The sequence below is a fragment of the Belonocnema kinseyi genome, chromosome 4 (genome assembly GCF_010883055.1).
Source record: "Belonocnema kinseyi isolate 2016_QV_RU_SX_M_011 chromosome 4, B_treatae_v1, whole genome shotgun sequence".
Taxonomy (NCBI): domain Eukaryota; kingdom Metazoa; phylum Arthropoda; class Insecta; order Hymenoptera; family Cynipidae; genus Belonocnema; species Belonocnema kinseyi.
In genome coordinates this window covers 140,954,786-140,970,853 of record NC_046660.1, presented here as the reverse complement: position 1 = coordinate 140,970,853, position 16,068 = coordinate 140,954,786, and the positions used below count along the sequence as shown (strand labels likewise).

General features: G+C 35.2%; 1 protein-coding gene across 1 annotated transcript in view; it reads left to right on the top strand.

Moving 5' to 3' along the window:
• The first annotated feature begins 3,740 nt into the window (after positions 1 to 3,740).
• Positions 3,741 to 16,068, top strand: part of LOC117171709 (28S ribosomal protein S24, mitochondrial) — a 70,740-nt gene continuing 58,412 nt past the window's right edge. The window contains exon 1 of the mRNA XM_033359264.1: positions 3,741 to 3,938. Within this exon, the coding sequence (XP_033215155.1) occupies positions 3,912 to 3,938 (27 nt within the window). The 5' untranslated portion in view covers positions 3,741 to 3,911. The remainder of the gene's footprint in view (positions 3,939 to 16,068) is intronic.

The following is a 16,068-nucleotide window of genomic DNA, read 5'->3' as shown; positions in this document are numbered from 1 at the left end:
ATTTTTTAGAAATACCGGTGAATTATTCTAACGTAAAACGCCTTCGTAATTTGTAAATATTTTTCACATTTACATCTGTTTTTTTGTTATTATTATTATAAAATAATGACCCATTTAATATTTAATAGCTGAAAAGCTGGTCATATGTTATTATATTTAAATTTGCAAAAAATTGTACCTAATAAAATATACACTTATGTATCTATGTGCTTTTGTTAATTTATTTCAAGGAATGTTTGCAATGGTAAGCAAATTTTAGAGGTTGTATTTGTGGAGGGGAACGGGAATTGTAGAACGCAGTCTCATATACGCGTAATTTACATCGTGTAAAAAAATAGGAATGTAAGATACCTAGTAATTTACCGTAAAAAACTACGTGAATTATCTAGGGCATTTTACTTTCCCATCCCTATACGCCACGTGCGGAAAGTTTTGAACTATACTTAAGTGTTATTTTACACATAGTGTGTGCATTACAGATTGGTCTCCTTCAGCCCCATGCATTGCCCCCACTTTTCTGTTCTCTTAGCATCCGGAGGGGTATCGTAGTTCAAATAATAAAATAGATGGTGCTTTGATCAGGTAAGCCTGTTTTTTCTCATCTTTTGCATTTTTTTGTATTGGCAAAACCGGTAAATTTCCTACTAAAAGTGATTTATTTGAGAAAAATGTGTAAAATTGAAAGTTTAAATTATAAGAACTTGTAGCCGAGTAAATTATTTATTGTGTTGAGAGTTTTTTTCTAATTGCTAGTGCGAAATAATAGGATTAAAATATGTAGCTCCGGGTTGTACGTCTATCTATACCAGCAATTCGGAGAAGTTTAATTTTTTTCTTGTGCCAAAAGATCCCAAAGAAATTAAACGTTGGCAACAGGCTATTCGCAGAGATTACAGAAATACAGTATGTGAACAACACTTTTGGGAAACTGACATAATTTGGAAGGCAGAAGTTAAAGGCTCAGGCGGAAGTGTCCACTGTATGTTAATTTCGTTTCTTATTATTTTTCTATATTTATTTTGTTTAACTACATGGTTTTTAACAATCTAAATTAATCATTAATAAAAAAAGATTCCGTAGGAAAGATCACACATATTTATAATAACTCATATGTAGTTAAAAATTTGTTTTTAAAATATTTTAGAGGTATAAAAGAAACGTTTATACTGATGAAAGAAAATCATCTATAACAAAACTCGTAAAATTTTAAACCAAACAGAAGAATTTTCAACTAAAATGGTGAATTTTTAACCAAAAAGATGAATTTTAAATTAAAGGAGACATTTTCAAAGAAATATTTAAATTTTAAACTAGAAAAAAATAAATTTTCAACAAAATATGAACTAGTTACATTATAATTAAATACATTATAGAATATGAACTAGAACATTAACTTTCAAAGAAAGAACTCATTTTCTACCAAAAAGTGGATTTTTTAAAAACATACGCGAATTGTTCACGAAATAAATAAATTTTTAATTTAAAAAGACAAATTTACATCCAACTTGTTGAATTTTGAACTAGAAAAGGTCAATTTTTCAATCGAAATAGTTCAATTTTCTACGGGAATATTAAAATTTTTAGACAAAAAATCGATTTTCGACAAACTAGTTAAATTTTAAAAAAAATCAATTTTCAATTCAAATGATAAATCTTCCAGCAAAATCAATTTTTAACCAAAGATTTCAGCTTCTAATCGCAAGTAGTTGATTCTTCTAAAAAAGGTAAATTCTTAACGAAAAACGTAAAAAAAAATTTAATGTAATTTAGAAATATTTTCTTTTCGAAAGAATACTTCTACTCTAAAAAATAGTTGAATCACTCTCTTTTTTTAAACTTCGGAAGAAGGGAACAGGGATTTTTTAAACTCCTTTCTCCTGAATCTCAGTTTTAATTTTTGTTTAATTCCCCTTCTAAGTCAAAAATTCCCTGTCTCAAGGGAAATTTAATTTCTTCATCGGAATTCCCTGTCCTACAATAAAAACAATAATTATTTTCAATCATATGCTCTGCAACTGTAGATAAAGTAAATTAGCTATTTTTAATTCAATTTCCGGTCATTTCGTGGTTTTTTTTTCAAGTCTTTCCCAGTTTCCCGTTCAAGTCGCCACTCTGATTATAAAAAAATTATATATAAATATATATTTTTTAGAGAGTGGAAATGTATAGATGAATTGATAAAAGATTATATTGTAAGGCTAATGATTAATATTTAAATATTGTTTTTACTATTATTATTGGTAGTCACATAATATTATCAATCAATTTTTGAAATTTGCAACAATTACAGTTATTTATAAAATTATTTAATTAATCACATTAGTGAAATAAACAATGGAAAAATATGAATAAAATTCAAACAGTTTTCAGAATACTTATCCTTATATTCAATTTTTCTAATATTAAATTACATTTTTTGATGCATTTTTTGGCTAACTAATTACAGTTGCTATTATTGTTATTGAAAACGATGTTATTTCTTTTATATTCATAAAAAGTATTAAGTTTTAAATGAATTTTTGTAATTTTGCTATACGTAACAATGAAAAAACAGGCTTACCTGATCGGAGCACCATCTATTGGATTTATCTGCACTACGCTACCCTTCCGGATGCTAAAATGACAACTACCCATACGCAAAAACGGGCGATGCACGGTCCTGTGCTGTGCCAAACTTCACCCAACGAAAATATTCTCGACCAATCAGCTGTATCTAGAAAGAGATAAGTTTACATCTCATATATTTTTTCTCTCTCTAAAGCCCATTACCGTCCTCCCCACAGCATTACCGGTCCATTTCTATATGTCGATGTCTAATCTCCATGAATTTAGGCATGGAGAATAGACATAAGGAGACCAAATTAGTGGAACTGAAAATGAACACTTTTCAGTTGCTAGAAGTGCGCACACACACATTTGCAAAATCACACTCACGTGTAGTTCAAAACTTCCCGAGCGTGGCGTGTTAACCGCACTCAAAAAAATATGGCCCCCGATGTAAACGCGAGTCAAATAAAAGTAAATAATGATTGAATAATTAATAGTTTGTGAATAAAGGCAAGGATGTTAAAATTAAAAATCGCTGTATAAAAGCGAAGGTTTCCAATAAGTGTGGTTTTAAATGTATAGTGTACAAGACTTTCAGAGTGGTGTAAGTTGTATGTTAATTTTTTTTGTTACGAGCGCGTCGAATATCTATCACACGCATAGTGTTGGTAAAAGTAATTTCATATTTCATAAACATACTACCTACCTCTTCCACGGCGAATAATTTTTCATTCCACAAACACTTCACAAAATCCTGTCTGATTATTAATTACTTAATTGTTGAAGCGACCTGTCAAAACAAAACAATGGAGGCGGCCATATTTTTTTAAGTTCGGTTGGCACGCCACGTTTTGAACTATACGTAAGTGTGATTTTACACATGTTTGCGTGCGTACTTCTGGCAACCATGGACATAGGAAACATGTGACTAAGCATGCCATTGTGGGGGTGATGCAATGAGGGGGAGGTCCGCCATTTTTTGATGTCCCGCGACATACATGACAGCGCCCACATGTTTATATTTTCATGCACAGTTTGTCGGCAAAAATGCTCGTGCGTATAATCAAATGGTACATTGTAAGATGGCGGCTCTTCCCACTCATGGAATTCTCCCCCCTCCCTTGGATTCAACGACGCTCGCGCAAGTTAGGTTGGCATGCCTAGTCCCGTGTCTCCTATGTCCATGCTGGCAACAGAAAAGTGACCGTTTTTGGTGGAGTCCATGCATTACAGATTGATCTCCTTATATCTATTCTCCATGAATTAGGTGTGATGTAGATAAATATCATCTTTAGAGCTTACATATCTGTAAGCAAGCCAATTAATTTTTTTAAATTCAAAATTATAGCTGCAAATAGAAAAATATGGCCTTCTTCAAAACTTTAAATTTCGTAAGTATTAGGTATAATCGTTACAAATTCAACATTTATACTTATTATTTCCCTATTAGAAAAAGTAAAGACTTCTGACCATTTCTAAGGTAAACCGACCATTATTGGGACAACATAAAAAGTATGTCTAATACTGGGACAATAATAAATATAGTTGATTATCTTTTATACCCCAACATAAACCATAAAACTAAAAATTTTCTGGTATTTTTGAAGTTCTTGTAAATTTATTGCCACTATTTATTTTTGTTATGACAAGTTATACATTTAGTAAAAAATACGTGAAATCTGTGAATTAACTGTTGCCAAATTCGATATTTTTGTGTTTTCAAACTTCGCATAACTTGTATAGCCTTGTAATAGTGAAATTTCATACGCTAATAGAAAAAGTAATCGTTTTGCTGATTTTTAATATGTTTAGAAATAAAATTTATTACTTTTTTAGCGATTATATTCAATAGGCTATGTATATTTTAATATCCCGCAGTTGGAAAAATTTTTGACGAAGTTGCCTAATAGACCGTGGGCTCACAACGTAAATGGGAACGTGATACGGATAAGGCCAATTTTCACATGAGATGTTCGTCTGATGATGAGAAACGTAAAAATGGGTGCTTGACAGGTATGAGTGGATGCGTTTACCTGTGGCGACCTGTCAAAGGTGCAAATTTTTGACAGTTAACTAACGTGACTCGGATAAGGTTGAAAATTGGTGTACATATAGGGACTGACATTAGAAATAGTACCTGCGCATTGCCAGGCACTTACCTGGATGCAAAAATGTTGCCAGGCGGCTTCGAAGTCGCCGGACATTCAGGTGAAGTTTCTTGAAATTGATTTTACAGGAAAAAGTATGAAACAAAAGTTGGCCCACTCCCAGAGAAGTATATTTTCATTGGTGTATTATTTTTTGATCACATTGATATATTTGGAGAAAACATCGATTAAAGAAATAGCATAACAATAAAAATATTCGTGGTGCATTTTTAATGCACCACGAATAATTTGTAATGCCTACGTCAATGACCCACGCTGGGTCTGGGAAACTTGACATTCGTCACGGTAATAAAGATCGAGCGTATCTCGGCGACAAAACATAAACTTTAACAATAATAAATAATGGATATTTTAAAGTAAAGCGATTTTGTTGTTTAATTTTTATAATCATATTCACCTTTATTACAACTTTCTACGATAATCAGAAGCTGAGAACGTGACTCTGATTATGATTATTTATAGCAGAATAAGTTATTGTTTTAAGTAAAAGTGGCTGACGCCAATTCTTTGCACAAGACTTACTTTATTCGTGTCCTAATTTTGAGCACACCTTCTTTTAAATTGCTAAAGATATAGCAGGTGATAGAAAAAATGGGAAAATGCGAATAACTTGGTAAATATTAACATTTTGATCAAATACTTCGTATTCATCTTGGAGTATACCTGTAATAAAGTACCTTTTGTCTTTTAATAATTTTCGAAAAAATCACTTGTCAATAAAAAGGGCTTTTTATTGTTATGCTATTTCTTTAATCGGCGTTTTCTCCAAATATATCAATTTGATCAAAAAATGATACACCAATGAAAATATGCATCTCTGGGAGTGGGCCAACTTTGGTTACAAACTTTTTCCTGTAAAATCAATTTCAAGAAACTTCACCTGAATGTCCGGCGACTTCGAAGCCGCCTGGCAACACTTTTGCATCCAGGTAAGTGCCTGGCAATGCGCAGGTACTATTTCTAATGTCAGCCCCTATATGTACACCAATTTTCAACCTTAACCGAGTCACGTTAGTTAACTGCCAAAAATTCGCACCTTTGACAGGTCGCCACAGACAAACGCATCCACTCACACCTGCCAGGCACCCATTTTTACGTTCCTCATCATCAGACGAACATCCATTGTGAAAAATGGCCTTATCCGTATCACGTTTCTATTTTTACGCATTTTATAGTAATTCCATGTAATCGAGGAGTTATTTTGATAGTTTTAGGCCTTTGACGCTTTTAACGAAACGTTCTATGTATAAAGAATGACTATTGACGTCTCGTGGGAGCGGAAATGCACCTCTGTGCCTAGTCACAGAAATAATGTAAGGTCGCACCCCTACCCCGTTTCTAACGCCACGTGAGGGCGGGAGGGCACCTCTGTGACTGGTCACAGAAATAATGTAAGGTCGCACTCTATCCCTTCTCCAACGCCACGTGGGTCGGGAAGGCACCCCTGTGACTGGTCACAGACATAATGTAAGGTCTCACCCCTACCCCTCTTCCAACGCTACGCGGGGGCGGAAAGGCACCCCTGTGATTGGCCACAGAAATAATATAAGGTCGCACCCCTACCCCTTTCACAACGCCACGTGGGGCGGGAGGGCACTGTAGTCACTGGTCGAAGGAATAATTTAAAGTCGCACCCCTATCCCTTTTCCAATGCCTCGTGGGGGCCGGAAGTTAATCATGCGGGAATAATGTTGGCTCCTTCCTCTTGTCAACGCCTTGTGGCGAGGATAGAATGCATTCCTGTGATTAGTCACAAATAATGTCATATATTTTATTCTACATAATTCTTGTGATGTAATCAAGTAATGGAATGTTTACCTAGACTCTGGGCTTTACGAATTATTTATTTTATAATAATTTATTTTTACCGTTACTGTAAGTTTTTTGTTGGGACCTATTTTTTATACATAATCTTTTTTATAGGGTTTTCATACCACTTTTTGGAGAGAGTTTGCATTCGGTGACACCCACTCCCATTCAAAAACTTACCCTATCCAGAAGTGCCACTCGTTTTTCATATCACTTCTAGAATATGAACAGAACCCTAACTCATTTCGACTCTTCTCGTTTCGAGCATCGAGTATTTCGATTTTTCTTTTTACAAACACGATTTTTATCAGTTTCAACCTTTAAAATTGCATTTTCAGGTATTGCATGACTCTATACGTAATTCGCTTTTATTTCGTATTTTGCTCTTCGCGAAAAGAAGCCGGCAACCAACTGGCGGCGGCAACTAACAATGTTGCCGGTGCAGGCAATGTAGACACCACAAAAAAATCGAATTTTCACCCAATAGTTCAAACCCAAGAATATGAATTTTCATCATAAAAGTTTATTTACAACCAAACCGTCGAATTTTCAAGTAAAATGATGAATGTTTTACAAAGCAGTACACATTTTAACCGAGTAGTGAAATTTTTAATAAAAATAAGTTTATTGTTATCAAGAAATATAATTGTTGATATTTCAACCAAAAAAGGTTTTAAGGGAATGTGATACTTAAAAAAATAGTCGATTATACCAGTTTTAGGTTCCCCCGGCTTTTTTTCTAGAATAATAAATATTTTGTCTTACAAATTTGGGAAATGATAGCGAAAATGCTAACGGACGTCCCTACACACTTTTTTTTGTTTTTTTATCAAAATTTTTTTGATATTGCTAACAACGTGCGTATATATTTCGAGGTTATGTGTTTTACAATTCAGCCCGGAATTAACCTTGTTTGCAGGCAATCAAAAAAGTTTATTTCATAAATAATTTCCAGATTATCGGAAAGGTAGAAATGAAAAACGACGTAACCTCAAAATAATGCATATGCATAAAATTTTTATTTAGCACAATAATTTTTTTTGTTATTATCCCTGAAAAAAGAGTCTGGGGACGTCCGTTATGAAATTTTATAGCATCTCCGAATTCAGTTTTTAAAAATTTGCATTTTTATGGAAAAAAATCCGGCGAAACTGTAAGTATCACATACCCTTAATTAGAAATTGAAAGCAGATGAATTAATTAAAAAAAAAGTTCAAACTACCAGTTGCATTTTTGGTCAAGAAAGATGAAATTTATAATTAAATAGGTAAATTTTCGAATCAAACAGACGAATTTCCAACAAATTAGTTGAAAGACTAATCAAACAGATTTTTTCATTTAAGAAAATTTGCATCCAAATAATAAAATTTTTAACCCAAAAATAATTCAAATTGTTTGAACACTTTTTTCAATTTATGTACCTACTAATTTTAATTACGATGAATTTTAAATCCAAAATATAATAGGAGACTTTTTCAACAACAACAAAAAAAAAAGAATTTTAATGCCAAAAAGACGAGTTTTCTTCAAAACATTTATATTTTTATCTCCAAAATATAAATTTTCAACGGAAATTTTAATTTACACAAATAGTTGCATTTTCAAGTAAATCGATAATATTAATCTTATTAATATTTATAATATTTAATAATAATCTACAATATTAAATTTTAATGCAAACGTACGAATTTATATTAAAAAATTTAATTTATGAGTTACTTTTAAATTATCTATACCTAGGCATTTGGCAAAATTTGAGGTTTGAATTAGAGATTGCAATAAAGTACTTTAAACAACTTTCTTAGTATAAATAATCAATTCAATGGAAATCGTGGAGCTTATAAACAATATTTTATATTAATTAATTTGATTTAATAATATCTTAAATTATTTTTCTGAACAAAATGTAAACATGTTAATATGATTTTTTTTTTTTAAATAGAGAAAAATAAATTTCTTATGAGTTATAATAATCTATTATTGTTTTTTTAATTGTATTCAATAATTTAAAGTAAATTCTACCATATAATTTTGATAAAAACCCATTGGATTTTCCTTGTCCCAGTATTTCATTTTATATTTCTCAGGTTATTCATATTTATTTATTCACATTCTCTTTTGTCTTATATTTAATTAATAATACTATACTAATTAAATCTGAAAATGTTCGTTTTGACTTATCTCTTTCTCTTTACGAGATAAATGATATTTTTCCTAATTGTAAACTTTGTAGGAAACTTTTTAGGTACCTGAATATAACTATTAAAATATACTATAGAGGAAGCGTGCGCACGACATGGCTTCCATATCTCCTATATTAAAAGTTTGTTCCTAGCGAAATAGCGATACAATTGCAGCAGTAACCATGTCTCGCGACCTTAAGATAGGCGGTTACAGTTTTTGATGCACTGAATGCGATGACCCGAAAAAAGTCTCGTGCACCCTGAGGACAAGGAGTGACCCAAGGACGACCGGACATTTTCCTCACAACAGAGGACATTGTTAACAAATTTTCCCAACAGTTTTTTTTAATAAGAAGGACTGAGAGAGTTTTTTAATTTGCGAGACTGCCATTTAATAAAAAAAACTCCATTTTCAATTACAACAAACAACAATAACATTTTCGGGAAAAATCTTTCTGAACAAACCGGTATAATTGACTTTAGATTATATGGTTAAAGTATTACGTTCAGCAATTCATCCGTTTAGACGTAGTTTGGATATAGGGAAATTGACAGCCATTTGAAGTGCCGGAAGAAGAGTGTCTCGTCCATTTGCGACATTATGTGCTGTACCCAGAATAATCCTGTTGTGGAGACATTCAAGATTCAGTATTCCGCGACCACCTTGACGGCGTTAGATATAGAGTCGCGGAACAGAAGACTTACGGTGCATGCATTTGTTTATGTGCATAACCTTACGTATCCCGATATCAAGGGATCTGAGCTTGTCCTTCGTCCATGACACCACTCCAAATGAATAGAGTAGTACCGGGATGATAAGCTTGTTAATTGCAGATACTTTTTTTCTCGCTGACAGTTCGGAAGACCAAATCTGACGGATCAAGCGTTTGTATCTGCTTCGGAGAGCATCCTTTATATTTTTCACGTCCTGAGTGCGACTCTGTGAAACGCCCAGGTATTTATAAGTCTCTTCAGCGACAAGCTGTTGTATAGCGCTTTTGTCGTCGAGCTCAGGGTATTCGAGATGCCATTAAGTTTTCCTCGCTCCAAGTAAACCTTTCCGCTTTTTTATAACCCAAAATCCATTTCAATATCCCTATAGTCTTTCTTGACAATCTCTACTATCGGCGAGAAAACTATAGGCATCTGCCTTTGAAGCTTAACAACTCAGTCAAAAAAAATATGCTGGCGCAACAAAAAAACAGTCATTTAAAAGCTGAAAGTGTTCTACGTTAATGAGCTTGAAGACGTTTATGTAAAAAAATTCTTGTGCTTAGCAGACTGAAAAATGTAAAAAAAAGTAAGGATTTTTGGGTACATTTAAGAACAGTCAAATTTAGAGCATTATTTTTTATACAAGGGGCTATGGAAAAAAATTGAAAAAATTCATGAGTATAAGGAAAACTGTTGTGAACCAGTTGCAGTTGAGAAATTTAAAAAATAATAAAAATTGTTGCTTAAAAGCACAAAAATGTGCAACTATATTATTTTCAGTTCTAATACAGATATTAAAGCGATTCAAACTGCAAACTGTAATTGATAGGCTCTGTATTTATTTTCAATCACCCGAAAGGATGTGTTAGTCTTCATTTTTGTGAAAATCGCGATATTTTTAGACATTTTTTTTGTTGGAAAATAAGTGAAAGAAAGAAGGGGAGGCCCTTTTTCTGTTTTACTGCCGACCGATGGTGTCATTCTTCGGCCCCTACTTCTGAATGCTTGGATGGCACCTGGCCACGGGTGAAAAAAGTGACCAGCGGTCGGCAGTAAAAAAAAAACCACTGGTTCTAAACTTGACTGTTCTTAAATGTACCCAAAAATCCTTTTTTTTTACATTTTTGAGTCTGCTAAGGACAACATTTTTTTTTACATAAACGTCTTCAAGCTCATTAACGTAGAACACTTTCAGCTTTTAAATTACTGTTTTTTTGTTGCGCTAGCATTTTTTTTGACTGAGTTGTTAAGCTTCAAAGGCAGATGCCTATAGTTTTCCCGCCGATAGTAGAGCTGGCCGTAGTCGCTCTTTATTTTCAGCATAGCATAGATCTTAAGATCATCTATTTAAAATACATGAGTGACCTTATGCTTTCGATTTCTACATTTGACGCAAAAGTACCCTTCGGAATGGCGAAGGGCGAGAGATAGTGGCAATAGTGTGAGGTAAAAGAGGAATGGATTCATAGTGTCTCCCTGAAATACCCCTCTGCAAAATGACGCTGTTAGTTATCACACTATGTTTTCCAGATGCCATCGATGGGCCGCGCTGGTAGAATGCTGCGTCTTTGCAGGTAAATGTATCAATGAGTAGCAGAGTGGTAAAAAAAAAACATTTTCGAATTTTTGAGATTAGACTGAAAAATATTGTAGGCTACATGAAAATAGAAAGCCCCTATTTTTTCGTTTTGAAAAAAAATTAATTAGTAGGGCTACGCATTTGTTGCAAAGTTTTTTTCTAAATGCACTACTCAAAATAGAGATTTCACGGTGCTGCCTATGGTTCAGTTTGACAAAGCGGCAGCAGTGTAACAGCTATACTTTGCGAACTTGACTTGCTCCTTTGTTAAAGCTCGAGGCTTGCCTAAGTCCTCAACAACCACCTTATCTAAATCTTCAGTATTCATAGCGTTACTTATGATAAAGAGCAACTGCAGAATATCTTACTAAATATACAATTCGATTCACATAATGTGATAAATGAAAGATTGAATAAATTAGTAATAAATAATTATAATTAATGGATAATTAATATTTAACCAGTTATGAATAATTATCACTTAATAATTAATAACTATTTGTTGTTCATGGAAATTTTAAGTTTCACTTAACTTGATTTTAATTATCATTGTTAATTTTATTTATTTATTAATGACTTTCTATTAAATTATTAAAAAATAATTCATTATGAATGAATATATAATTTTTTAAATAAAAATTTAATAATTATGTATTAATATGTTATCATTCAATTAATAATGAATCATGAAATATTGTAAATTGTAATTGGTTTGATTTTAATTAATTTCATTTAAATTATAAATTCTCTATTATTGTTATTATGAATATTTTAAATTTTTATTAATTTGTCTTATAATACTGTATTATTAATAATATTAATTATTTTGTAAATGTCAATGATTTTAATTATTTAACAATTATCATTAATTTAATGTTTATTGTCTTATAAATAAAAAATTCGCTGGTAAATAATGATATAATAAAAAAAAACGAAAATAAATATTTATTTTTTATTTACTTTCCGATTAAATTTATTTCAGTTCAGTTGTACGTATTTAATCTCTTCCATTTACGGGTTTGAGGGCTTCCGCTCCCTGTACATGTATTTACAATTCCATCCTTAGTCCAACTTAACTACTACTTATATTCTACTCTTTCGCATTACGTAGGATGAACAATAGTAACAGTCGTAACATTAATTCTAAAAATTCTGTTTTCTCTTACCATAAAAAATGCATTTTCCACGATATTGAAAACAAATGATGCTTTTTATTGTCCTTTTGCAGGATTACCCGTTTGACTCTGCACTACTCCCTTGCTTTCCCTTACATCTTCCAATTTCTTCATCCATATCACTCCCTCTCCACTACCATCCAAGATCCATCTTACACACTCATCCACACTCAACTGTCCCTCTTCCTCTCCTGTACATCTCTCAATACATGTGCCCATGACTCCATTTCTTATCCACATACTCTACATAAATTCTCCTCTTCATCCATCCAAAATCTGCATGCTCTCACTCCTTCCCCCATTCTAAACCGTACAACCATACTCCATTTTATTTTTTTTGCAAATATTCTGGTTCCATCAACCCTTCGACCATCATATACCATCTATTGTACCTCGAATCTATTATCTTTACCCATCTCTCTTCTCTTTGTTTAACTAATAGCTCTAACTCCTGCCACTCCATAACCCCTTCTCGTAAATTATAAACCCTTCTCATTTTTCTCCTTTCTTCCTCCCATTTTCAATTTCACAATTTGCCTCTCGCTTCATTGTTCTGAATTTCTCCCAAACATGCTTGTGCTATTCTGCTCCTCTCTCCCCTTTTTAGCTTCTCTTTAAAACTCCAGGCTCTATTAATTTGTCTAGCAACCATATTTTCTCTTCCTAACTCTTCTCTTAACATGTATCCTGGGCAACTCAAGCTAACTCCTATTACCCACCTTAAAAATCGCTCATGCATGCCCTCTACTTTCCTATGTTCCTTGCATCCCCAGATCTCCACACCATGACACAACACCGCCCAAATCAACGCATCAAACAACCAGACCCTCATTTTCCAATCGTTCTGAATCCTTCTCTTTCCTATACCCCATACTTGGCCCAATACTTCACTTGCACACTCAATTCTTTTTCTCACCTGCAGATCGTTTCCCCCTTCTGCTTCAAACCAAAAACCTAGGTAACCTACGTTCACCGTCAGATCTTTTTCTCCCACATACTCTTCGAAGATTCTCATCATTAGGTTCATCCCCTTCTCATCGTCTGCTAATAGAACTACATCGTTTGCGTATGCTAGAGAGTATAGTTTGATATTACCCAAAACCGTTCCTCCATTCCCTTTTTCCTTTAGCTTCTCCTCTTAGTCTGCCAGCAAAATACTAAATAATAACGGACTCAAAGGTTTTAGTAAAAATTTCTCTCCACCAACTTTTCCTCTACACCCCTCTCTTTCATCGCCTGCCATAGCACTTTTCTGTAAACTGAGTCAAACGCTGCTTTGAAATCTACGAACAAAGTTACTAGTTTCCCTTTCTTTCTCCCCAAATTTTGGGTAACTAAGTGGTTAAGTACGTAGCTATTGTCTATAGTTCCTATCCCTTTTATAAATCCCGTCAGATTATGTGGGATACTTTCTTTTCATTCTACCTGACTCTTCAACCTTTTTCTTAAGATTTCTGTATATATTTTATAGCCGACTGACATGGGAGTGATCCCTCTGTATTCCTCTACCTTCTTTCCTTCCCCTTTATTGACAAGCGGTACCACCAGTTCCGTCGTCCACACTTCCGGCCAACCTTCCCCTTTCCAGACCTGGTTGCAGAGCCTTGTTTCTTTTCAGCCTATTTTTTGCCTCATCCACTTCTTCTATTGTAATCTCGTTTCCTTCCTCTATTTCTCCTTGGATTATCTTACGCTTTACCCCTTAGATCTTATTTTGCTCTCCTCCTAATAGACCCTTTAAATAATTCGTCAATTCCTCCATTTCTATTTCCTTCGTTAACGCCCTTCCTTTCCCCTCTATCCCTATTTATCACATCCCACACCCTACCTTCTTTGATCGCTTTTTCTACTTCTGCTTTATATTCTTCCTTTCCCCTTTGTCTTTTTCTTTCCAGTATCTTCTCATGTTCTTTTTTCTCCTGTTATACTCCTCCTTCTCCAATTCCCCCTTTCTCCATTTGCTTACACACTCTTTTATTCTCTCTTTACTCTCCGAGCATTCCTTGTGCCATTAGCCTCTCTTTCTTTCTACTCTTTCTTCATTAGTACCCAGCTCATCCGTTACCTTCTCAATAGACCCCTTCAACCTTTCAATTAACGAGTCTACTCCCTCCGCTTTTTCATACCTAACCTTCTGTTTTTCCATCTTTTGTTTAAACTCTTTTAATTTGGCTACCCCCCAGACTTCATTTTCGTCTCTCTATGTTTGGAGTTCCTTAGATATATCTCGTTTTCTTCATCCCATAACCCTCCCACTTGTTCGCCAGTCTATGCATTGAAGTCCCCTCCTATTAAAAACAATTCTTCCTTCTTTTCCTCCATCCACCTCCTTATCCAGTTCAGCCAGATCTTTATGTTGGAGAAAACCCTGAATTTGATGTTTCTCCGGGATCTGAAGCATCGATCTTCCTCTATTGGTTGCCTACTTGTGGTTGGTCTCAGTGTCGCCTCCCTTTTTCTGTTGCCGGCTTGTTCTGGCTGTAGTTGAGTAGACACTCCGCTTATATAACCCCTTTTCCGGACTTCCTTGGCACGATTTCGTAATCGCTAATGCGAGAAATGCGAAAACTCTGCGTGTTTCTCGCACCACAGAGATTGCAATCGCGCCATGTAACCTTTCCGTTCAGGGGCTATACTGGTATCATAGCACTCCAGCAGGTCGTCCCTGAGTTGATCTGTTTACTCAAAAGTATTGAGATTTGACCGCTCCCTCACACGGAGTCCGTCTTGATTGGCTTCCCCAACTCTAGGGCAGTTGGCATTCTTGTCCGACCCATTGTCGGCAGCCCTACGCTTTCGATTATTTTGACCCGCTCTTACTAAAATTATGTTTGGTGTTGTCATTGCTGTTCCCGCGAGCAGCTAGGGAAAAGGCTTCGCCCATAATTGTAGAGTCCCGCATGCAAGGATAAGGCTGCATACTCGAAGAGGTCGTCCGGTATCCCAGAGCCACCGTTTGAGACACCCCACCCAGGTGCCATTTAGCGAAATGTGAAAACCGTGCCGAAGGCTGAATGGCACCTGGGTGAGGTGTCTAGAACGGTGACTCTAGGATACCGGGCGACCTCTCAGAGTAAGCAGTCTTATCCTTGCATGCGGGGCTCAGAAGGATGGACGAACCCCTTTCCCCAGCTTCTCGTGGGAACAACAATGACAACACCAAACATAGTTGTAGTAAGTGCGGTTCAAAACAACAGAACGCGCAGGGCTCCCGACAATAGGTCGGCCAACAGTGCCGACTAATCTAGAGCTGGGGGAGCCAATGAAAATGGATTCAATGCGATGGATCGGCGGGATCTCGCGACCTTTGGGTGGACGGAGCGACTGAATCATGACTTGCTAGAGTGCTATGATGCAAGTGTGGCCCCTGAACGGGGTTACATGGCACGGCTGCATGCTCTGTGGTGCGAGAAGCACCCGGAGTTATCGCACTTTTCGTAGCAACATCTGCGAAACATTGCTGAACTACTCCGTAAAAGGGGCTATGTAAGCGGAACGCCTACTCTACCACAGCTAGAACAAGCCGGCAACAGAGAAAGAGAGGCGACACTAAGCCCAATTGACTGGACAAGACAGTACGCGTCTTGTCGCCAAGGTTCGAAAGTTAGCGGGCGAACTCCGGACCCGTTATCACACACGTAATAAGTCAAAGCTGCTGACCATCAGGCAGCATATTGTTGAGAGAATACGGATACTATCTGACGCTAAGAGAAGTCTAGAGCAGAGGGAGAGGTGGGTCAGAGAAAATCAACAGTTTCTCTCTGACCCATTTCGACTCTTCCAAGACCCTTCAGTTACTGTCCAACACCCACCCAAACCAGAGGAGGTCGAAGTATTTTGGAGAGAAGTCTACGAAGTTCAGCATAGACTGGACGAAGACTCAGAAAATATAA